This window comes from Podarcis tiliguerta (assembly GCF_965153285.1).
Source record: "Podarcis tiliguerta genome assembly, chromosome: 5".
Classification (NCBI taxonomy): domain Eukaryota; kingdom Metazoa; phylum Chordata; class Lepidosauria; order Squamata; family Lacertidae; genus Podarcis; species Podarcis tiliguerta.
This window is the reverse complement of record NC_139538.1, coordinates 2,044,661-2,070,200: the sequence shown is the minus strand read 5'-3', so window position 1 is coordinate 2,070,200 and position 25,540 is coordinate 2,044,661. Positions and strand designations below refer to the sequence as shown.

The following is a 25,540-nucleotide window of genomic DNA, read 5'->3' as shown; positions in this document are numbered from 1 at the left end:
GTCCTTTCTTTTATCTGTACTTTTCATCAAGTACAGTTTTATAAAGACTCCTCAGTTAAGTGCGAAGAGGAAAAAACGGTCTCCTGTCGTTTCGTGCGGAAGCAGAGAGGTGGAGTTTTGCAAAAGTCTGGCTGAAACACGGTGGCTGTGAATCATGGTAGAGCACTGTGTTCAGATGGTCATATTCAGAGGGGGGACTGAGCAGGTGCCATTTGTCCCAGTTACACACACACACACACACGTGAATTTGCCCCATCTTGGGTGCCCCAGTGGAGCGCCTAGGGTAGGATTCGGGCGAGGCGCGGAGCAGCGCAAGCCTCTGTTGCATCACCAACACTGACCACCTGAAATTTGCAAACAAGCAAACAACTTTCCCCTTTTTCTCCTCCCAATCTTTTGATGGTGTGGTGGCCAGTCAAGCAAGAACCTGATGCCTTTTTTTTGTTCTCAGAAGTGACTCTGTGGCCTTTGGAAGGAAGGAGAGCGAGAGCAAGGGGTGTTTTCATCGGAAGCCAAATTCCGAGTCAAATTCCGTGGCGCCTTTGTCCCCCTGGCTCGGCTGCCCCCTTCTAATTGTTCCCTTGTCAGGAGGCGTACGCCTCCGAGAGAGTTATCTGATGGCTGCCCCAGGGCTCGCGAGCGACTCAGACGCTGACCTCTGGGTGCAAACCGCTCCTCCGAGCCTCTATGGCCTGGGGCTCGGCTGCCCAGACCCAGCGTTGGCCCTGGGTGTCTTAACTTTCCTCCTCTCACCTGGACATTTTGATGCACCTGTCTGGGGCAGGGGTGGAGTGGGCCAAAGGGTTAGAGGATCACAGGAGGAACAGGGAGAGCAAAGCAGCCTCCCAGCTGCTCATGTCAAGGCGAGGATTAATCGCTATTTAAATAGCAAGCTGGGAGGGGGTGCTGGGCTGTGGAATGTGGCCGGATCAAGGCAGAAGAATGGCTCTTCCCCTCTTCGCCATTCAGACAGATGGCTCCTGGCTTGCTTGGAATGACAAGGCTGCCGTATTTACAATTTGCTTTCCTCTTTATTACGCTTACGATTTCTAATCTGATCTGCTGCCCGATGCCTGCTGGGGGGCGGCTGCTTGTGCAACAGCCATTTTAAGAGGCAAGATACCTATTAAACACTTGAAAAAAATAAACACGGCTAAAACAGACTCGTCTGCCACATTCCTGACAACCAAATCAAAGACGTGCCAAACCCCCTTGAGAAAGTTTGCCAGGTTTGCAAATTTTGGTGCTTCCTCAGATGGTTTTGCCTGAAGGGACTCCCAGAGATTGCATTTGGGATTTTGCAGTAAGTGGGATGTTGGTGGGACTTCTTGGCACGATTTAAAAAAAAAATTGAAATACAAATCTGGGGTTCTTGAAGGGGAAGGTGTGCTTTGGAATGCATATGTTCGTTGAAACAAGCGATGAAAATGCATTGCATATGGGGAAATGGCTTGCGAAAACACAAATACTAGGAGAAATGAACACCAGGACGCTAGCCAGCTTTCAGGAGGACTTTTAGACAAAAATGAATCACAAGCCGATGTGGAAATGTGGCTAAATCGAGGCTGGGAAAATGAGAACCTGAAATTGACTGGGTGGCCCATCCCTTGCAGGAGCAAGCAAGACAGGCTTGGAAGGGTGCTGTGGCAATGGAGCAAATCTAGGTGGCCAAGAGAACGGCCTGCTTTTCTCAGGGCTGAGCTGCCTGCCTGCTGGGGAAAGGGCTGTGTTGCTTGAGCAAGGGTGCCCCTCAAGGCGGGGGTGGCTTTGTTTAGGGATTAAGGTGCTCTAGCTGGCAGGCAAAAGGGCTGGCTGCTTCTCTTGGCATCGGTGCCAGGGGTGCGTGCTGAGCGACATTGCCAAACTTGCTGGTTTCTTCTCTGAGTGAATTGGTTCCTCTACCATCCTTTCTCTTTACCAACGTAAACACGTTTCGGTGGCCAAGTTCAGGCAATCGCATCTCAGCTTAATAAACCAAAATGTGAGCGAGCTGCTTGCACCTGCTCACCCACTAAAGCTCTGCTCACTTGTTGCTATTTATTAATCGCCTTCCACAGATGTCCCCGGGCTATGGGTGAACTAGAATCAAAACAGCTACAGAAATAACCCAAGAGCAGCTTAAAAGCAATGCTAAATGGACACCTATGGCCGAGATCTTTTCATCTTCGTTGTGTAACTTGGCAAGCAGATCTTGAAGTCTCATAGCTTCCTGTTTCATCCAAACCAGGAAACCTTGGTCCCTAGCATTGAACGAGCCAGGATCCTAATCCGTGGTTTGAAGTGGGTTTAGGATCTTGCCTCATTATCATGCTGCTAACCAGAGTTTCTCCGGTTCAGATGCAATGAGAAGCTACGGTCAATTACAGTCTTCCTGGTTTGGTTGTGAAAGTTCTGTATGCATGTTCAAAAGACTCACGTGTCTTGGTTTATCAGTCCGAGATGTGATTGTCCAAACTGGGTCAGGGCTGAGAGTCTTCTTACATCTGGTAGTCTTCAAAAATATATAATCTGATGGATGTGCTTGATGAGTGGAATACAATTAAATATTTCAGCCAAGGAAAATAAAAAGTATGACTTATCCCTCCCTGTTGTAAAATAGTGTGAGGTGAAGGATTAAGATGTCACTGGTGAGGAGGGAGCAGGAGAAGAAGAGCAATCGGAAGGATCTTTGAGCTTGAACGAAATGTATGGCTGAAGGTGGCACCATAACTCCCTGGCTATTTCCATGGAGCAGAGGAAACCCAGGAAATAACCTTCTTGGAACAGACAGCCTCAGAAGGTGGCAATCTCTCCTTCCTCAGAGGTCTTTAATCAAAGGTTGGATGGACATCTGTTAGGAATCCTTTAGCTGTGATTCCTAGTGGATTACCCTTGGGGACACCTGCCAACTCTACAATTATATGATTCTGTGATTCTCAAGATTGTGTCAAACTTAAAGGTGGTTAAAGATGCTAAATGTGTGTGTGTGTAGATAGTTGATAGATAGATAGATAGATAGATAGATAGATAGATAGATAGATGATATAGATATAGATATAGATATAGATAGATAGATAGATAGATAGATAGATAGATATAGATAGATAGAGATAGATAGATGATAGATAGATGATAGATAGATAGATAGATAGATAGATGATAGATAGATAGATAGATAGATAGATGATAGATAGATAGATAGATAGATAGATAGATAGATAGATAGATGATGGATAGATAGATGATGATAGATGATAGATGATGATAGATGATGATAGATGATAGATGGCTAGATAGATGATGATAGATAGATAGATAGATAGATAGATATAGATAGATAGATAGATGATAGATAGATAGATAGATAGATGATAGATAGATAGATAGATAGATGATAGATAGATAGATAGATAGATAGATAGATAGATAGATAGATAGATAGATAGATGATAGATAGATAGATAGCCAAACACTGATAGCTGAGCTGGAATTATTTCCAGAGGAACAGAGGCTGGATTCTTTCCCTTACTGTAACATATCTATGTATTCTCTCTCTCTCCTTTTCAGCCACAGTATACAAACCTGGGGCTCCTCAACAGCATGGACCAGCAGATACAAAATGGCTCCTCATCCACAAGCCCGTACAACACGGACCATGCTCAGAACAGCGTGACGGCACCCTCCCCTTACGCCCAGCCCAGCTCAACCTTTGACGCCCTCTCGCCCTCGCCCGCCATCCCCTCCAACACAGACTACCCAGGACCTCACAGCTTTGACGTCTCATTTCAACAATCCAGCACTGCCAAGTCGGCCACGTGGACGGTAAGAGTTGGGTCTGGCTGGGGGGGGGGGGAGGCACTGGAAGGCTGGTGCGTGAAATATGGTGGCAGTTGGGAAGTTGCAGCCCAATGTTTTCCCTCTTAGGAAGGAACTGCGTTCCAAAGGTAGCGCATGGGTCATTCCTGGTCATGTTTTCCCATTGACTGGATGGAACAACTCCTCCGTTGGAGGAAGTTGGGAATGTGAGCGGTAGAATGAGGGTGGTGAGTCATTAGATTGCAGTAATTCACAGTTGCTCAAGAGGCATAGTAGTTTTCCAAAGTCCACTGGTAGCCGGAATTAATTTAAATGCCCCGTGCAAAATGCAGTTCCGTTGGGCACAGTTCAAGGGTTAAAGCTTCATATTTTCCTAAGTCCCGATTCATGTCACCAGGTCACTTGTAAACACTTCCCAAGGGTGGTTTAGACACAATTGAGATCATTGGATAGGGTTCGTTTTGCAACCTGTGTCATGCTCCCATTGCTCCCTCTTTGCTTGTGATGAGGTTTGTAGGGTCTGGGAGTAGTCTCTTGTATCTTGTGGGTACCAACTCTGCACCTTCATATGCAAAAGAAAGCAAGATCACTGTCTCCCCTCTCCCCCCACATCCTCACAATGCCTGCAACAACAATGTCTCACACCGAATGTAGCTGATGTGTCAAAAGGACTCTGTGAATTGAAAACAGAAGTGTTTATATGTACCTTTGCTATTCATGAAAGTCTTTCAATGAAATAAATAAATAAAACAAACGATTCCCGAGTGTGAGCCAAAGCTGGCCAAGTTCTCGTTGGGTCTGCATCCTTTGACCTGCTGAGAACCAGAGATGGAGCGTCTACCTCCTCTTGGTATCTTCAGCTCTATCAGGGGCTCCTGTATTGCTGGGGGCCATCTTAGGACCCCCCCCCCCCAGGATCTTCTTGAGGTTGCCTTGTTGTTGTTGTTTAGTCGTTTAGTCGTGTCCGACTCTTCGTGACCCCCTGGACCAGAGCATGCCAGGCACTCCTGTCTTCCACTGCCTCCCGCAGTTTGGTCAAACTCATGTTGGTCGCTTCGAGAACACTGTCCCACCATCTCATCCTCCGTCGTCCCCTTCTTCTTGTGCCCTCCATCTTTCCCAACATCAGAGTCTTTTCCAGGGAGTCTTCTCTTCTCATGAGGTGGCCAAAGTCTTGGAGCCTCAGCTTCAGGATCTGTCCTTCCAGTGAGCACTCAGGGCTGATTCCCTTCAGAATGGAGAGGTTGGATCTTCTTGAAGTCCATGGGACTCTCAAGAGTCTCCTCCAGCACCCCAATCAGAAAGAATTAAGATCTCATCAGGAGACTGCTCTTTCTTTTGCCTTCGCCTCTTGATGTGACTCCAGGGCTCTCTGATGAATACCTGTCACCTTCCTGTCTCCCTGATGACAGTTTAGGAACCAACCCAACTGGAAGGATTTCTTCGGTTACAGTGACCTATTAAAATTGTGATTTGCATCATGCCCCACCCTTGCAAAGAGTAACACAATTTGAAAGTGTTCTTTCAGCTTTCACTGGCTGTTACCAAAGGGCGTTGGCAGGGGGAATAAGGCGTTCACCTTGCAGGATCTCCACCTTTTACCCCCTGGTAACTATTCCCTCAAGGACTGTTTGGCCTTGCTGAGAACTGGAGAGGCCCTTGACTGGTAGATCATCTTATTCCCGGAAAGCACAGTATGGCCATAGGAGAGCCGTCCCAGGAAGCTACTCAGCCAAGATTCGTTTAGTTCCCAAGGCTATAATGGGAGGGCCAAGAATTGCTGGCTCTTTCCGAGAGAGAGAGAGAGACCAAGAGAGGTTGCAAACTTCAACTGCATTTAGATTTTACTGTTCTGGTGCATAGTCCCAAAATTTAAAAGGGTGTGGCTGCAGAATTACTACCAAGTGACTTTGTTTGGTTAACTTTTTATACTGCTTCATGTTTGAACAAAATATCTCAGCAGTTTACATATCACAACAGCAGTGATATAAAATGCAATACAATGGTACTTTGGTTCTGGAAGTCCGTTACAAAACCAAAGTGTTCCAAAACCAAGGTGCACTTTCCCATAGAAAGTACTGGTAATGCAAAATGGATTAATCCGTTCCAGACTTTTAAAAACAGCCCCTAAAATAGCAATTTAACGTGAATTTTACTATCTAACGAGGCCATTGATCCATAAAATGACAGCAATAATCAATGTACTGTACTATAAAATAATATAACAACAACGATAATAATAATAATAATTTTTTTCTTACCTGCACTGATGATAGTTGTTGTTTGGATGGGGGGCTTTTATCCATTTCCTCAGTCACACAACCAATCAATCAATCAATCAGAAGCTGAACTGGGTTCCACACAGTCACAAAAACAAATTAACCGAAAAAGCCACAAGAACACAAAATAAATAGCAAAAACAAAAGTGCCAAACTTAATCCGTTCCGAAAGTCCGTTTGACTTCCAAAATGTTTGAAAACCAAGGCACAGCTTCTGATTGGTGCAGGCGCCTCGGAAACAACAGCCGACAGCCACATCGGATGTTCGGCTTCTGAGAAACGTTCGAAAACCGGAACACTTCCTTCTGGGTTTTCGGTGTTTGGGAACCAAGGCATTTGAGAACCAAGGTACCACTGTATAACTACAACAATAAACAATACTAGTAGCAATTCCACTATTTTAAGTTTCATCGTTAAGCAGCAATGTGCATCCATTAGGAAAAACTTTCTGTCAGTGAGAACTCTTTTACCGTGGAACAGACTCTCTTGGAAGGTGGTGGAATCTCCTGGAGGTTTTTAAGCAGAGGTTGGTGGCCACCTGTTAGAGATGCTTTAGCTGTGATTCCTGCGCTGCAAGGAATTGGACTAGATGACTCTTCCAACTCTGCAATTCTATGATTCTATGATATTGTGTACATTCAGTTGTACACCACCCTAATAGCTTATAAGATCATAGAAAGGAGTTTGGATTTGATATCCCACTTTATCACTACCCTAAGGAGTCTCAAAGCGGCTAACAGTCTCCTTTCCCTTCCTCCCCCACAACAAACACTCTGTGAGGTGAGTGAGGCTGAGAGACTTCAGAGAAGTGTGAATGGCCCAAGGTCACCCAGCAGCTGCAGGTGGAGGAGCAGGGAAGCAAACCCAATTCACCAGATTACAAATCCACTGCTCTGAACCACTACACTACACTACACCACACTGGCTCTCACACCACGCTGGCTCTCAAGCTGCCATAATTTTTCAGTCCATCCTGTATTGGGCCCCCGCAGCGCTCTTTCTCTTCTGCTGCAGTTCAATTCCACCCAAAGCTGTGCTATTCGTCTTCCTGTTCGCTGTGGCAAAATGATAAAATCACATAACTTACATCATTGATTTTGTAATTTGCATTGCCGTTACGTTATTCCACCCCGTTCACGACAACGCAAAGGAAACACAATGCAAGTGGGAGGGAAAGGTAATCAGTTATGCACAATTTGTAGACTGAAAGCATTGGCAGATACTGATTGTATTCAACTGGATTGATTTTGGCGCCTGTTTCAGTGGTTGTCAGAATGCTCTTGACGTCTCTACTATTGAGTGTGCCTTCTGACGTGTTGCAGCCAATTTATCCCAACTCTTTCCAGGTCTGATTCTCACCAATTTATGGTCCATCATCACAAAAGAGAGGGCCGAATGGACATCACAACATGACTTAGAACATGTGTGAACAAACCTCCTGCTCTCCCTTTCACTCCTCCCTCCCTCCTCTCTCCTCTCTTCTCCTCTCTCTCTCTCTCCCCGTTACATCTGCTTTCGTGGAAAGCAGAGTTTGGCATTACATCTGAACCAGAAAAAAATATTCCTTCAAACCAGGTCTTGATCCAAGCTGGCCTTCCTGGGTCTGGAGAACTTTATTATTTTTTTAATTCACAACATTTATACACTGCTGAATTGAAAAATAATAATCCTCAAAGTGGTTTACTATATGTATAAAGCAATAACATTATCAGTACCAAGAATTAACAACAATGATTTGAGACTTTCAAAAAATTAAAATAACTAAAAACAGGTTAAAACAAGTGGCAGCTCTCTAAATATCTCAGTAGGCTTGTCTAGTTTTTCACAAACTCACGTGAAGGTGCTTTGCTGTTTCAGACATAACGGCAAACTGCACTTTCTTCCCAAACGGGTGTAACGGATCGAAATGGAGCATTTGAGTGGGGAGAAGGATGTGATTGAGTCTGAGGTTCATTCGTGTAAAATGCCCAAGTCGAGTTTGTTTGGCCTGTGAATCAAAGCTGCATGCCTCCGCACAAAGAGGGGAAAAGAAAAGTTGGGAAAATTGCAGCAAAACGGGAAAGGACAGAGGTGAGGGCACCTGACGGTTGAAGACCACTCTTCTCACATGAGATGAGAATAGTCTGAAAATCCAGGTGAGAGAGATTCAGCTGTGCTCTTTGAGTCATGAGCAGATAAAGGTGTGTTTACTGCGACGCTTTTGCGTGAGGTCTCTTGCAGTTGGAAGCAAGGCTGTAATCAGCTTTAAATGGTGTGTCGGCATTTTATTGTGGGATCTGAGAACTTGCTGGTTTCCCATATATCAGGAGTGCCTTCCTCCTCCTCCTCCTCCTCCTCCTCCTCCTTTCTGCTTCTTCCTGGTGCTTTCCCCCCCTCCCCCATGTGGAGGAAAACAAGGCATTTCGAAAGCCCTGCGCCTATGGTGGCTGTTGTTGTTTTTCCCAAAAGAGGAGAGACTTTTTTCTTCTCCCATCACCTCCGCCCATTGCAAAAGGGAAAGTCAATTGCCTCTCGCAGGCAGAACCCATTGCAGGATTCGAATTCAGATGGGTTGGTCCCTTAGATCCAAAGATTTCTTTCTTCAGAGGCAGGAAGAGATCCTTTGGGATCCTTTCCCTTTTGTGGGATGCCCTATTCATTTTCCCCACCCATCCTTGGAGTGAGCATGTGAAAATGTGATATTCTAAGCCTGATCCCCGCAGACTGATAAGAAGCGTACCTGGAGATGACTAAACCCATGTTCTTCGCTCTGCCGCTGTTTTTCTTTGTGTTCCCGTTGCCAGGCGAGGTGCGTGTTTGCATCTGGTTGGACTGCTTTTATAAAACAACAACAGCCTGTGATTAAAATGTCAGACAATAGGAATTAAGGTTTTTCTGACACTTTGAATGTTATTTGCAGGAGAGGATCCAGCCTGCAAAGGCTGAGCAAAAGTCGATTAAATATGGGTGTGGGTGAAAGCAGATGGTGGTCTCTTATCAGTGGCTACCAAGACTCAAATCGATTTAAATCACGATTTAAATCATGATTTAAATCACCAGTCAGTAAGACTTAATTTAAGTCACTAGTCAGTAAGACTTGGTTTAATTTTTTCCTTTCTTTTATTTTCTTTTTTTTACAGAAAGACTCATTCTTGCTGGTATAATCTTAATATTTACAACCAGATGAAAGTTTCATTTTTGGAATAATAAACTTTCAGAGCAGTTTCTACAGTTATATCAAAAATTAATGATTTGGTTATGCTATTAGAAATACATAGACAGATAATTATGAAATTATTGTGAGGTTTAAGAAGTTATCAATTTGGACAACTCTTCGGCTGTACTTTATTGGAAGGAGAAAAACAATCATTTCCTTAATAGCAATTTAAACAATTTATTTAACATTATAGCATTATACATTTATTAAACATTATAGCACACATGAAAAACTTAAAACAAATCCTTATTTCCTGATGAATAGCCTTTGGACTATAAAGTAACTTAAATAGAAAACTATCTTTAGAAATATTTTCCCTCCAAAAGCATTTTATTTTAAAAATCTGATTTTAATTTAAAAAAACTGATTTAAATAAAAAAATCTGATTTAAAAAAAAAATATCATTGATTTTTATCCACCCTGCCCGCGCATGCCAGGTGGGTGGTGTTGCCTTCAGATGCCCTTCGGATACCTACAGGGCATGGAAGAGGACAAAGACAGCCCCTCTCCCCGCCCCAGTAGTCAGCCTTAGATCAAAGGGGCATGGCGGGGGCCTGGACAAGGTGACCCTCAGGGTCCCTTCCAGCTCTGCTGTCCTATGAAACTACAAGAGGGTAGATTTTTATTTGGAAATTAGGAGATTACTGGTAAGAGCAGCGGGACCTAGAGGACTGGTGGGCTCTCTTGTTTCACGGTGTTGGAATGATTCCCGCTGTTTAAGTGCCTTTGCTATTATTTTTCATTCTTATATATTACATTTATAGACCACCTTTATCTTCCAAGGATCTCAAAGTGGAGGAGCCCAAGGTCACCCAGTGTGGGGATTCGAACCCTGTTCTCCCAGGCCCTAGTCCAACACTCTTAACCATTATGCAACAGTGGCTCATATTTGCTAACGGCCGAAGGATGTGTGTCTTCAAAGAGGGGCTATAGGTCAGCTATATATTTTTTGGGAGGGGGGGCTCAAGCAGAGAGAGGGGTGTGGTCAGACTAAATACAGTATTTTTCACTCTATAAGACACACCAGACCATAAGATGCACCTAGTTTTTGGAGGAGGAAAACAAGAAAAAAAATATTCTGAATCCTAGAAGCCAGAACAGCAAGAGGGATCGTTGCTTTCGCTGTGCAGCGATCCCTCTTGATGTTCTGGCTTCTGGGATAGCTGCGCAGCCTGCATTCGCTCTATAAGACGCACACACATTTCCCCTTACTTTTTAGAAGGAAAAAGTGAGTCTTTTCAACTCCACAGTCCAATGGCCCTTCACCTGATCCAGGAGGTCTGCCTTTCTGTTCTTCCATCCTATGCTTCTTCCAATGGGTCTTTAGACCAGGTAGACCAGTTGTTCCCAAAATGGGCGATACCATCCCTTGCAGGGGTTTACCTATAGGGAGAGGGGACTAAGAAACAAGGGGGTTAGAGGTGTAAATGACTACCAAAGAGCAGATATACCTGGATCAAGTTCACCAATTTTGTTGCATTAATTGAATTAATTTGTGTGTGTGTGTGTATTACATATATACGCCAGCTTTCCTTTGAAGGATCTCGAGGTGTACATTTCATCCTCACAACAGCCCTGTGAGGTAGGCTAGGTGAAGACATGGCAACTGGCCCAAAAGTCACCCATAGCGGATTGGGAATTCGAGCTCTGGTCTCCCAAGTCATAGTTCGACACTCGAACCGTCATTTGGATTTTGAGTGGTGCTTTTGAATGATGGTGCTGGAGGAGACTCTTGAGAGTCCCATGGACTGCAAGAAGATCCAACCTCTCCATTATGAAGGAAATCAGCCCTGAGTGCTCACTGGAAGGACAGATCCTGAAGCTGAGGCTCCAAGACTTTGGCCACCTCATGAGAAGAGAAGACTCCCTGGAAGAGACCCTGATGTTGGGAAAGATGGAGGGCACAAGGAGAAGGGGATGACAGAGGACGAGATGGTGGGACAGTGTTCTTGAAGCATGAGTTTGACCAAACTGTGGGAGGCAGTGGAAGACAGGAGTGCCTGGTGTGCTCTGGTCCAGGGGGTCACAAAGAGTCGGACACAACGAAACGATTAAACAACAAAAAAATTTTGTTGTTGCTGTTTGGATCTTTATTGGGTTATGGTCTTCCTGAGTGGGCTGTGCAAACCACCATTCTGAAGAATCCTTTTTATAGGGAAAGGGGAACTGGGGATGAGCCTGTGGAACTGAGGGGGCAATTGCCCCTGAAGCTTTTGGAACCGCCAACATAGATCAATAAAGTAATTAACAGCACAGAAGACAGAAGCAAACACTCACAACACAACAGAATAAAAAGCAACGCATGCAAGCCACCATCAAGCCAATCTAGAGAAACGTCTTCCACTTTTTTGAGACAGGGAAAGGACATTTTTAATGCATCACATGGACCCCAAAGGTGTTGCTGTTGGCTTTGGGATGTTGTTGGTTAAGAAGCAAAAGTGGTGTGGTCAGCTGGTAGTCGAAGTCACAGCAAAGTGGAGAGGGCTCTGAGTTCTAGTTTTGACATTGTGGATTAAAGAGGATGCAAAAAGTACACCAAGGTAGGTGAAGGACATGGCAGAAGGTCATGGAGGTGGATCTGGGCAACAGGAGAAGACCTTCTAAGTTGTGGGAACTGGGGGTTCAGTGCAGTAAAAATGCCTCGCCCTACTCAAAGCCTCTTTGCACCAGAATTGCACCCAAGACTTTTGGTAAATTTAGACATGCATGAGGTTTGCAGGCAGCTTTGAGGTCTTACAAGATTTATCCCCTGTTGCTCTGAAACTTGATGACTACCTGGAAAGACCAGAAATCTGACTTGTGGTCTGGTTGGTTTTTAAAAACATATGAAAAGAAGTTCTTCCTCTCTCCCTCTTTGAGGAAACTCTTAAATTTAGGTCAGGCCAGTCCGGTGAGAACCAGTTCAGGAGGGGTCCAGTTATATTTTGTTTCGGTTCTTTAGGTTATGTCAAATTGCCATACTTCTGAGCAAGAATATAAAGAGAGAGAGAAAGAGAGTGAATTTGTCTTCTCTACCCACATCCATGAGGTCCTGTGGAAGATCCCTGGTCTGGTGGAACAGCTCAAGCTCTACAGGCAAGGGAGTCCCTGGTGCGAATCCAGGGGGAGCCCCTGGGGAAGAGGGCAACATCTCAGCCAATCAGCATGTTTGGGCTCCTAAGAGCATAAGAAGAAGAGCCAGCAAGATCAGGCCAATGGCCCACCTAGTCCAGCATCCTGTTCTCACGGGGGCCAACCAGATGTCCACAAGCAGGATCCTGCCCTCTTTTAAATCCATCAGAGTTGGTGACCACCTCTGCCTCCTGCCTTAGGGAGTTCCACAGTTGATGTCTGCCTGGAGAAGGACTTTCTTTCATCCTCCCTGAGTCCTTACGTTCTGGATTTCCAAGGAGCAGCAACCATCCCTCCTGTGCCCCCTGGGAGCTGTTCACCCTTACAGCCCAGGGAATCTGAGGGAGCAGGCGATGGAGCTAATTCTGCCCTTTCCTGAGGCTGGCTGTGCTCTAGGACAAAGCAATCTCCATTTGCTGCTCTGTAGCCACAGCCACACATATTGGGGAAGCCACCGGACAGTGTCTGGGAAGGAGGAGATCCTGAAAGGGGGGAAAGGCAGGTGTGGGGGGCTCCAAGTGCCAACCCAAGCAGGGCTCCTGTGCCAGCTTCATGGCTCGGAAGACCATCACCTGTTGCCTAACTGCCTTGTTGTTGAGTTTGGAAGAAAACAGGCACCTCCTGGTTGCAAACCAGCCCACAACCCCATAGGAACAGCAGAGAATCCTCCTCGCCCCTGCTGAATGTGGGGTGGGCCTCCTCTGGGGCCTGCACAGGTCTTGAGGCGGAGTCTGTACCTGTTGGAGGGCAGCCTGCAAAGACCCAACCAGAGAGTCAGGAGCCAGAGGCGGCAGGTGGGGCTGCCAATCCGTAGGACGAACCAGTTTTGACAAGGAAGCGCGAGGAAGGGGGTGTTGATGGGAAAAGGTCAAAGCGACTCTTTTCGTCAAAGGGGAAGATCAAGCAAAACTTGGCAGCCGGCTGTCAAAACTGACTCATTCAGTGCGCCATAACCTCCTGGAAGGATCCGAATTCGGGAACGGGTGGCAGTTCAGGAAGCATTGGGTTCAATAGTGCAAGTGCACGCGCACACACACTCATGTTTCCCTCCCTTAACACACACACAAAAAAGACCCGCAATCGCTCAAACTCAACTGCAATTATGGCAACCCAAATCCTTTGGCAAGACCTCCTGGGATTGTTGCCATTTCTCAACTTTTCTGGTGCTCAGGAGTGGCTGGGGAAACCCAGCCAGATAGGCGGAGTCTGAATAAATTATTATTATTATTATTATTATTATTATTATTATTATTATTATTATTATTATCAGTGGGCGGATGTATTTGGGGTCAGAGGCACCTCTCTTGCCCCTTCAAGATGCAAAATTACCATTTGCTTGATAATCCATCAAAAGTGGAGCAGGTGATATATAGCCCATTGTGGAAGGTTTCTTATCCCCTGGCAGTTTGGCCCACCGCTTAGGTTGCTCCAAGACTCTCACTATTTTGCAGGAATGCTTCAATGATATACCAGCCAAATTTAGGTTGCGTGATTAAAGCAGGGCTTATCTGCCCTTCTGTTTGCCCAGCCGCTTTCCCCTGGAGAAACCCAATCTTTAGTGCTGAATTGGAACAAACGGCAATTGAGTTTTCGGCGGGTTGTTGTTTGCTCCGATTTAGCAATAGAGAGTGGATTTTCCGGAGGAAAGCAGCAAGGCATAGGCAAAACCACTTGGATCTGTGTCTAGAAAGCAACAGACAAGTGGGAAACCGCTTGGACCTGGGTTTTCTAGAGAAGCAAAAGTTTGGATGAGCCCTTGGTGGCTCTGCACCATGAATCTGAACCCCACCCCATCCAACAACATATTTTGCAGTGGAGAGGGTGGGATGGTAGCAATGTCCGGTGATGCCATATAACCTTCCATCAAAACAAAAATCAGCACGAATTCTCCGTACGCCCCTCCCCCCCCCCCGAGGGGCCCCTAGTTTATTCCTCTGGCAATTTGACCCTGTGTAGAGCGGCCGTGGAAAGGGGAATTTCCCTGCTAGGGATCATTAGGAAAGGAATTGAAAGTACAACTGCCAGTATCATAATGCTGTTATAGAAATCTGTGGTGCGGCCACCTTTGGAATATACTGTGTGCCGTTCTGGTCGCCTCACCTCAAAAGGGAGTTGGAAAAAGGTTCAGCAAAGGGCCACCAAAATTATCAAGGGGTGGAGAGAAAGAGTGCAGAGTTTGGGACTTTTTAGTTTAAAGGAAAGAAGAGGAAGAGGTGAGAGGGTAGAAGTTTGTAAAATTAGGCATGGCATTGACAACGTGGATAGGGAAAAGTTATCCCCCCTCTCTCCTAACAAGACAACTTGTGGATACCTGGTACCGGGTTTCCCTTTGGGGCAACTGGTTGTCCCCTGAGAAAACAGGATGCCCCACCAAGTTGCATAGTTCATTATTTTCCTTTCCAATTCAGGAGAAAAATGTTTATCTCCCTCTCTTGTAACATTAATGCGTGACCCTGAAATTCTGGATTCCCTCCTCCCACCCCCGCCAAACTAATGCCAAAGTTTAGTGCTAGTTTTGCACTGCAAACCCCGTGTTTTGCGCTGCCCCCCCAAAAAAAACCTAAGTAGTTGACACCGCAAATCAGGGTCACGAGCTAATGCCAAAAAAACCCCAAGCTTGTCCGATTGCCTCCAAACAGGCACATGAATTTTTGGGCATCCAATAAAGTTGAACGTTGGAAGATTTAAGGCAGGCAAAAGAAAGTTTGGCTCCATCTCCTTCTCTTTCTCTCCTGCCATTTCCTCTTAAGTGAAAGCTTGGCTTATCTTGGCAGAAAGGATCAGATGCAGTAAAGGGGTGTGTGTCTCTGTGTGTTTGTACTTTGTGAAGTCCTGTACAAACATTTGTCAACTAATCCTCGCAACACTTTGGGCAGCCTGATAGTCACCCGTAAGCTGCTTTTGAGATGGCGGGTGCTGCTTCAGAGCTGGGTCCTCCTGCTGAGGAAGGAAGGAAAGACTTCATTTTGAGCTTGAGGTGTCTTCAACTGGCCACCCAAATATACCAGCCATAAAATTTACGGCGTAATGAGTTGCCCAAGAGGCAGGGAGATTCTGCTGGCTTTGTGGCTCCTTCCTCTGATGGTGGAGGGCCATCGTTCCGGACATCCCCACCCCTCATTTGCTCCTAGAAAATGGTGCCCCGGAGCTCTCCAGCTTTGTTCAGATGGCCGGATGTGGCCTGGGTAAAGGAACTGCATTTCCTAAGGTCCTCAGTAGGGTTTTATGTGTGTCCAGAAGTGTAAAATTCCAAGACACCTTAACTCAGTGGAGAGCAGTTCCTGGGAAGTTTCCAAATCTTCCACCCAAATTGTGTAGCTGTTTCTTTCTTCTCCAGACTGATGACGGGGTTGTGGGTGTGCTGAGTCCAGTTCAATGGGTCCGTCCCCCTACACACACCCACACCCACCCACCCACACACACACACATTCTGATTTTCTACAGTGCATTTAGTTGATTCCTTCCTGCAACTTTATCAGAGAAAGGGGAGAAAAAGGTGAAAGAGCACAAACACAAAGGGACTACAAACAAACAAAGCCATCACCCCATGTTCGCAATAAGCACCAACGTGGTTTGTTTTAATGGATATTTTAATTCTGGATATTTTGTTGCTTTGAATCGATTGTTTTATTGTGTAAAAACACTTGGAGGTACTTTCTACAATCAGTGTATAAAGTTCATGAAGTAAATCAATAAAGTGATCTGCATGGACTTTGTGATTCACTTGATATCTGGCAAACCTCTTAGAAGTCATTTTGACATGTAAACAGTATATAAATGATATAAATGTGCAGACTTTTAACATGGGGGAATTTCACTCTGCCAGGTTTATACATTAAAACAAGCCAGTTTGAAAAGCATAGCGATTAAAGCAGTTGTTGTTTTTAAACCCAATTAGATGAAGTCTTTCTGGAGGTGGGCTGGTGGTGGCAGCAGCCTTCTCAGTGCTGATCCCAGCCTGCGGAAATAGTTTCCTGATACTTCGGAGTCGCCCCAAAAGCAGCAGTCCCAAGATCTATATTCAGGGCTGTCTTAAACATATGAGGCACCGTGGTGCAAAGATCCGCCTGGTGCCCCCAGTCCCACATTGCCCTGTCCCAGGTGCACAGGAGGGCAGTTCTGGCTGGCCGCCTCAGCATCTCTTTGACTCGGTCGCCCCCAAACTCGCAGTGCAGAGCCACCCGCAGCAGAAGAGCCAAACGACTAGCAGGCTCTTCCCCGGACTCAACTCTCGGGCCCCGGACTCTTGGCCTGGCGCCCCTGGGAGCCTGGCGCCCGGGTGCCCCGCACCCCTAGCACCTATGGGTAAGACGGCCCTGTCTATATTCCAGGCGAGCAGTCGTGAAGGTTAGCTGCAGCCAAAATCTCACTGCATGTTTGAGGCCTAGCAACTTAGGTGGCTTGCGGCGCAATAAAACGGCTGTGTTAGGCTGCGCTGCCTGGGGCTGGGTGTGTGTGTGTGTGTGTGTGCGCGCGCGCGCGCATGCACAGGCTGCAGTCCAGGACATATTGAGGGCTCCAGGTTGGAGGAGGCTGACCTCAGGAGTCCCGTAGTGGCGTTTTGTAACCGTTCCATGTTCACACGCTGCTTCTCCGGTGAGTCACAGTTTGGGTGCTGTTAATTGCAGGGTGAAATGTACTCAAAACAAGACCGGGAGATGGGGTAGCGATTGCCTCTTTGTCTGCCGTCACCAACCCAGGGGAAACATCGGTGCTTCTGTTGAGCCCGGCTGCTGCGGCGGAAGGTTCCTTGCCCTGGGCTCTGGCGCTGTGACTCTTCTCCTCCGTTGACCATCCTGTGGGAGCTTTCCTCCAGAGGTGATGCAAAGAGCTGGTTGCAACGTGATGGAGCAACCTGCTTTGCATCTTGTTTCCGCTTAAGAGGAGGAGAAGGAGGGAGGATGGGGAAAAGGGGATTCAGGCGTATTTGAAGATTTGTGCCTTTGCTGTGGTACCTTCCAGGTTACTGCAACACACTCCACAGGGGACTCGATAACTTCAGCTGGTCCAAAAGGCATCAACATACAGTATTGGACCGAATACAAGTCGCACCCGCAAATAAGCTGCACTTTTAAAATTTGGCGGCTTTGGGGAGGCTAGGCACCGTTGTGGAGGAGTGGCGGGCGGACTGGGCACTGTTGCCCCATGCTCCTGGGTTGCTTCTGGGCAGGGAGAGCCATGCCACTTTGACGGCGGCATAAGTTCATGAATATAAGCCACACTTTCACTTTTCATGATCAGAATTTTTTTTTGGGGGGGGGGGGGAGTGCCGCTTATATTTGTGCAAATACGGTATTGGTGTTTGAAGCCCTAAACAGCTCAAGCCCCGAATAGCTGGAAGGCCTTCTCCTTCCCTACAGACACTCTCAGGTGCCAAGACTGGTAGGGCACCCTATCCCCCTCCATGAAATTGTCCAGTCCTCTTTCAAAGCCAGCTAGGTTGGTGTTCATCGCTGGCCCCTGTGGCAGGGAGTTCCATAGTTCAACTCTGCATCACGTGAACAAGTCCTTACTTTTCTCTGTCCTGAACCTTCCAGCATTCAGCTTCACTGAGTTCTAGTGTTTGGAGGGAGAAAATCTTTCCTTGTTCCAATTTCTCTGTGCTATGCAAAATTTTATAAGCTTCTATCACAGCGGTTCTCAAAGGGTGTGGCAGAAGAGGAAGGCGAGTGTTGCGGGAAGATTCAAGGACAATCAAATCAACGTTTAGACATTTCAGTGTTGTGTGGTGTAGGATCTATGTTCTCTTTATCACCTCCATTTGCTTTTTTAAAAACCTTCATGGCAAAAACAAAACAAAAACCAATATGATTTTTCCCCCATGGTTCATCGTAAAGTGCTGAAGTAATCTTTACAGATGGGTGACAACAGCATAGCAGTGTCATTTCTCGTAGGCTTGGGAACATGGCTATGATACCTTGGTATTGTTTTCCCTGGAAGTGATGTGAAAGAGGACTCTCTTCCACCTGGCTACTGACTCATCTGTCCCTTTTATGAGCTAATGTCTGTCTACTGCGTCCTACCTGGAATGAGTAAAAAAAAAAGTTGATTGGGAAAGCTCTCCCCTTAAACCATGCAGAATGTATGCCTGCATATTCTACACCACAGAGCAGATCTTCTTCCCCTTGCTGATGTGTGCTATTGACAGGGATTATCAAATTGGTCAATTTCAGGTTCTCTCTACAGTGGTACCTCGGGTTACAGATGCTTCAGGTTACAGCCTCCGCTAACCCAGAAATAGTGCCTTTGCTTCAGGATGAGAACAGAAATTGTGTGGCTGCGGCCGCGGAAGGCCCCATCAGCTAAAGTGGTACCTCAGGTTAAGAACAGTTTCAGGTTAAGAACGGACCTCCAAAATGAATTAACTTCTTAACCTGAGGCACCAATGTATTTCGCTCTTACCCCTCATTTTTCCAGATTGCTCACATCACTTTGCGACATTATCTGCAAACAAATGGCACTTCTGCTAACATATACATTTCTGGTAACATGTGCATCTTAGTTCTTATCTTTGGGATGTGGGTGGCGCTGTGGTCTAAACCACAGAGCCTAGAACTTGCCGATCTGAAGGTCGGTGGTTCGAATCCCCGCGACGGGGTGGGCTCCCGTTTCTTGGTCCCTGCTCCTGCCAACCTAGCAATTCGAAAGCACGTCAACGTGCAAGCAGATAAATAGGTACCACACTGGTGGGAAGGTAAACAGCATTTCTGTGCACTGCTCTGGTTCTCCAGAAGCGGCTTAGTCATGCTGGTTACATGACCAGGAAAAACTGTCTGCAGACAAACATCAGCTCCCTTGGCCAGTAAAGCGAGATGAGCGCCGCAACCCCTGAGTCGTTCGCAACTGGGCTTAACTGTCAGGGGTCCTTTACCTTTACTAATCTTTTGGGATGAAGAATTCAATTGCAAAATTCAGGGGAGTGCAAATTTCATGGAAGACCTGTGCTTTGGTTGGTGTGCTGTTTTGAGAAGTGTGGATTAGGTATGTTTGCATTACAGCAGAATTTCTCTTCCATCCCTGGCCCTTGGAGCCATCACTATTCGAGAAGCTGGTCCACCTGGCAGTTGCTGGGGACGTGACCCAGATTATATTTCCTTATGATGGAAAATGGTCATGATTTGAGAGTGGGGTGGCAGGCACCACCAGGAGCACCAGAGAAATCTCTAAGAGCAAAGTTCAAAAGGAAGGGGAGCAGGAAAATCTGTAGATGCTGATTAATTGGTGGGGCCAGTTTGAGTTGATAACAGTTTGGAAATTGCGGACCTGGAAGATAGAGCACACTAGTTTTCTCCTGCTCTGGAGGCTAGGAACCAACAGATTCAAGTTACAAGAAAGGAGATTCCAACTAAACACCAGGAAGAACTTTCTGATAGTAAAAGCTGTTCAACAGTGGAACTGTCTCCCTCAGAAGGTTGTGGACTCTCTTTCCATTAAGCAGAGGTTGGATGGACATCTGTCATGGATGCTTTAGGTGAGATTCCTGCCTTGCAGGGAGTTGGACTAGATGACCCTCGGGGTCCCTTCCAACTTGGCCATTCTAGGATTCCATGATGTGTGTGTCTTTACCAGTTGCTGGAAACCACAAGAGGGGAGAGTTGCTTTTGTGCTCAAATTCTGATGGTGGATTTCCCATCTGGGCATCAGGATGCTGGAGTAGATGGGCCACGGGTCTGATCTGGCTGGTTCTTTTTATGTTCTTCTGGCCGTAATGCTTCCGTAGGCTTTGATCATTAACGGGACTTATAGCATATTTTTATAATAGGGAAAGTAGAGGTGAAACTATTACAGATGGCTTCCCCATCTAGCGGTGGGTTGTCATGTTTGCTTGTTAAGAGCTTTCTGTTCATTCACCAGTGGAAAAAGAGATGAACAACTTTGGAAAACAAATCCAAGCACTTGATCATTATCCACAGAAGGTGTTGTTGTTGTTGAGTCATTTAGTTGTGTCCGACTCTTCATGACCCCCTGGACCAGAGCACGCCAGGCACTGCCTCCCGCAGTTTGGTCAAACTCATGCTAGTAGCTTCGAGAACACTGTCCCACCATCTCATCCTCTGTTGTCCCCTTCTCCTTGTGCCCTCCATCTTTCCCAACATCAGGGTCTTTTCCAGGGAGTCTTCTCTTCTCATGAGGTGGCCAAAGTCTTGGAGCCTCAGCTTCAGGCTCTGTCCTTCCAGTGAGCACTCAGGGCTGATTTCCTTCAGAATGGAGAGGTTTGATCTTCTTGTAGCTGTAACCATTAATGTAGGTAGTCTTAAAAGAGGATTCCTTTAAGAAGTTCAGATTGGTGCTTGTAGTTTCTCCCTACCCAACTGATGCTACTTTGTCTTCTCCCCAACGGCCCTGCGAGGCAGGCTAGGCTGAAGGAGAGGCTGGCTTGCCCAAGGCCATGAACTGTGCTCCCTGGCACACTCTCTGCACCCTCGCCCGCCCCCCGAGTTAGCGTTGCTCTTGCCGCCGCGCCTTGAGTAAGCAGGTGCATATTCTTCCCCCTCTTGCTCACGCACTTTGTGGGTTCATCAAGAGTTAAAGAAGAAGAAGGAGTGATTTATTTTTATTTTTTCCTAATCCTGTGAGTTTGGGCTGCGGGCGATGTAGGTGAAACGGTGTGTTTTGGAGATGAATGTTCTTGCAGAAGACAAGACAGAGCTTGCTGGGGAACATCTGCAACCAATCCGTTCTGTATGGGACGTGTTTGTGTCCTGCGGCTTGCTCAAACTTGTTGTGCGGTGCGGCAGCGGCAGTGGAAGGAGGGGGGGGGGAGAAGCACAGACGAAAAAAGAGGGTTGGCTGGAGAGCAGAGACTTTTTTCCTTCCTAAATTCCGGGGAAGGGATCCTGTGCTTTGACTCCTTTTGCAAAAGAGCTTGGAATATGGGGCGCGGAAGCGAAAGGATCCCCAATGTTTTGTGTGGCTGGTTGTTTTGTGTATGCGCACAGCCCCACACAGGGGGGTTTGCCATAAAAATAAGTGGAGGTGAAAAGGGAGCGCAGTGGGGTTGTGCCAACGGATGAGTGGGCAAGAGGAAGGGACCCCCCTTTTTCGGGTGGGCCTGATGCCCCATAGCACTACCCATATTCTCTCAGCAATGGTGAGAAACTGAAAGCCTGGGTACCCAGAGTGGCTTCATCTCATGGAAAGGGTTGTTGTTGTTCCTTGGATCCTGGGGCTCAGGCTTGGCACACGCTGTTCTCTTGTATGTGGAGGAGCCCTGCCCAAGATAGCCGCAGGCGGTGTAGCTGGGGAGTGCTCAGAAGTTATCCCGGTGCAGCTCTGAACCTCCCGATTGTCTCCTGTGTGGTTTTCAGCATCACACTGTTCCCACATCCCTTGAGCCAGCACACCATGCCTGCTGGCCCTTGGGTAGCTCTCATGTCCCTCCTTCCCCACCTCTCAACATTAAGAATAATGCAGCAAGGGTGTCCAAAATGGTGCCCACTATATGCTTTGGGTTGCAACATTCAGCATCTCTGAGCATTGACCTCGCCAAGTGGGGCTGATGGGAAGGGGCGCCCCCAAGGGGTTTGGGACCCCGTCTTGGCTGCCCCTCCAAGCCCAAAGGCTCCCTTTCTAAATACTTCAGCCGTCATGTCCTGATAACAACCGTTTTGCCTGCTTCCTCATTATGAGCTCCCCGTTTTATCTATCTGGCAAGTTGTGTAACTCGTGAAACGTTGGGAAATTTTGGCTCTTGCCTCCTGATTCAATCTTTCTGTATGTTAGTGGCTGGAACGATTCTCCCAGAACACAACCGACAATGTCCGGCTAGGTTTAGAGCTAGGTCCAGGGTCAACTTTCCATTACGTTCCCCCCAAAGACCAAGGGGTGTTCAGTTACTGCGCAGTTTACCTGGTGGTGGCCATTGGCTATGGTGCCTTTGAAAGGAAATCAGAAAATGGAAGAGGAAGGGGAGGGGGAGGAGGGTGTTTCCTTTGCTTTAACAGTTGATGGCTCCGTAGAACTTCCATGTTCAGGGGCAGTCTATCTCTGAAGACCAGATGCAGTATCCTTCCCAGAGACTTTTGACTGGCCCCACTGTTGTGCTTCCCTTGGGTCTTACCCTATAGAGCTGCTCTTGTGTTCTCCTGCCTTTCAGAACTCACGACCATTTTACTGATATGAGTGGCGACTAGCCAGGATGGCTCAGCTCTGCCTCCAAAACTGGGAGGCAGCAGTGCTTCCTGGAAACCACAGGAGGGGAGAGTGTTGCTCTTGTGTTCGAATCCTGCTTGCGGGTTTCCCATTCTTAGGTTCATACGATGCTGTGGACTGCGGAGGACAGAGACATTTGCATGAGCAGCCTGCACAATACCTGCAGACTTTGCTCTCGTTGACTCAGGAGTTTTAAGTCAAGCCCAGGGGACCTTGGGGCAAGTTTAGCAGAGCCGCCTTTGCGGGACAGGTTGACATTCTCAGCTTCTCCACCATTTCCCCCCAGCCTGGCAGCTTCGAGGTTATTTTGGACAGCCACTCTCATCTATTCTATGATGAGCTGATGGGAATTGTAGTCCAAAACATCTTGAGGGCACCATGGTGGGAAAGGCCACCCCAAAGCAAATTGGTGCTTCATAAGCTTCTGCTTAAATGATGATGAGTTTTCTTTGCCTTAAAAAAATATTAAATGGTTACACAATTCTTCTCCACCCCCTCTTTTGGGGAAGGGGGTGGGAGATATGGCCCTACCTCATCTAGGACTGTGTTTTGATGCTGCTGCCTTGAGCAATCTCGCTTCCTATCTCACAAGAAATCTTTCGTCAGCTGGGGTTCTAAAAATCTACAGGGTTTTCTTTCTCTTCCTTGTTGGGAGATTCCTTTTTCTTTATTATTATTTTTTTTCATTTTTAAGTGGTGATGGATGTCTTGAGCAAGAAAGCCTCTGCTGAGTTTGCTAAAATTATAGGGTTTATTTTTTCTCTCTTAAAAAAAATAAATTAAAAATCCCCTTTATGCTTTCTTCTTCTTCTTCTCCAAGTGCCCATCCCTGATGTCTCCACCCTCTTGGAATTTGCTCACCAAACCTCCCCGTTCCATAAGAGATCTGGCTTCCCTTACAGACAAGAGTCTTAGAAAAGAACCTCGCTTTATTAAATCTGCTTTTAGATGACCGTAAGAATAATAAGAATAAATTTTATTTATACCCCGCCCTCCCCAGCCAAGACCAGGCTCAGGGTGGCTAACACCAAATATAAAAACAATTGATTAGAATACAGCTTAAAAAACAAAATTAAAATACAACATTAAACATTAAAATGCAGCCTTGTTTCAGTGGAACTCAATCAAAATCTTTTTTTGGGATAAAAACATCAAGTCTTCCCCAAGGCTAACTAACTAAGAACCCACTAGCCCTTTTCATATCTGCAACTACAAATACATAATAGCACAGTGTTGGAAAACAGCTGCTAACTCAAGGCATGATAACAACAACAACAAAACAACAACAACAAAACAACAACAACAATAATAATAATAATTTATTTATACCCTGCCCATCTGGCTGGGTTTCCTCAGCCACTCTGGGCAGTTTCCAACAGAATATTAAAGTACAATAGTCTATTAAACATTAAAAGCTTCCCTAAACAGGGCTGCCTTCAGATGTCTTCTAAAAGTCTGGTAGTTGTTGTTCTCTTTGACATCTGGTGGGAGGGCGTTCCACAGGGCGGGTGCCACTACCTAGATAGACAGTGGGGTAGCCAATGGAATATTGCCCTTGTGGAAAAACTTCATGAAACATCTTGGATGCTCAGGAATGCAATAATAGAATCATAGAACTGCAGAGGTGGAAGGGACCCCAAGAGACCCCCACAATGCCAAATGACCAAAGGCAATTTTGAAACTGCAGGGCTCATTCTTACTCTGCGAAAGACAGCGTTGCACCCTCAAAAGCAGCTACCCAGGGCTCACTCTGGGATAACCTGTTAGGATGGAGAGCAGCCTAATGTTGACTGTGTCATCTACATTGTATATGCATGGAATGTTTCTCGCAGGGAGCAGAGGTATCTGGGGGTTGCTGGTTACATGTATTTTTGGAAACCAAAAAATAATGTTAAGAAGAATATTTTCAAAACCACAAGAGCCTTAGAATTAAACCCCCCGAGCCCACTTCCATTCTCTGCAAAGTTGTGGATTTGGGCAAAGAGATGCTCAGCGCTGAACATAACCAGAAATTAGGAATGTTCTAGACTTGGTTTTTTCTACATTTTTCACCCTCCCTCCAAGAAGCTCAAGGTGCAGCGATCAGGCAACCCACCTGCTTTTGTAGCACGGGTTTAATCGGCTATTTTATTGAAATCTGGCAAACGGCCTTTGGCATTCTCTTTTTGGCACATGTTTAAAACATTTTTGTTTAGGCAACTGTATCTTGACACGTAGATGTTGATGTGTTGTTTTCTTTCTTTCTTTCTTTCTTTCTTTCTTTCTTTCTTTCTTTCTTTCTTTCTGTTAATTTTAATTTCCCCTCTAAACCACTTGGAGTTTATGCTACAATCAAATTGCGTATAAATTTTGTTAAATAAATATTATTATTATTATTATTATTATTATTATTATTATTATCCCTTCACCAGTGGTTCCCAGGCCAACTTGCAACAATTAAAAAATGTTTTCTCTCAGGTTCTCATTTTCTCAATCATTTTCTGCATTTCCACTCTCTCCCAGCAGGAACCTACCTGTTGGGCGAATAACATGAGGAGAAGAGAACCACCATATTGGGGGTGTAGAAATGCAATAAGCAAATACATAAGCGTTGAGCAGAGACTGGGACAGTGTAGGAACCTTGCGCCAAACATTACAGGAAGTTGGGGGGGTTGGGGGGGGAGACTCGAAATTGGGGCACCATTTTCAGCAGCAGCCACAGGCATGCCATATTAAAACAAGGGACACCCCCAAAAAGTTGTTGAGCTTTTTTCAGGAAAACCCCAGAGTTTTTCAATTGACTTGCCTAAGATCAATTCTGGGGAAAATCTGGACGTATAGCAGACCTAATGAATGCCTAGTTCTTCTCCCTTGAACATCATTCTCTCCTTCTTCCCGACTCCCTGCCATGTATACGAGGTCAGTGCCAGATTTACGTATAAGCTAAACAAGCTCTAGCTTAGGGCCCCACTCTCTTGGGGGCCCCAAAAAAACATTTAAGGGAAAAAGCAAACACTGGATGTACATT

The 25,540-nt window shown here is 46.2% G+C and overlaps 1 protein-coding gene across 6 annotated transcripts in view; it reads left to right on the top strand.

Annotated features, from left to right (window-relative positions):
* Positions 1 to 25,540, top strand: part of TP63 (tumor protein p63) — a gene marked incomplete at its 3' end in the record, with an annotated part of 98,070 nt that overhangs the window by 25,192 nt on the left and 47,338 nt on the right. For all 6 annotated transcript variants that reach the window (XM_083442222.1, XM_083442221.1, XM_083442220.1 and 3 more), the window contains exon 2: positions 3,547 to 3,801. In XM_083442222.1, coding sequence (XP_083298348.1) covers positions 3,547 to 3,801 — 255 coding nt within the window. The remainder of the gene's footprint in view (positions 1 to 3,546; positions 3,802 to 25,540) is intronic.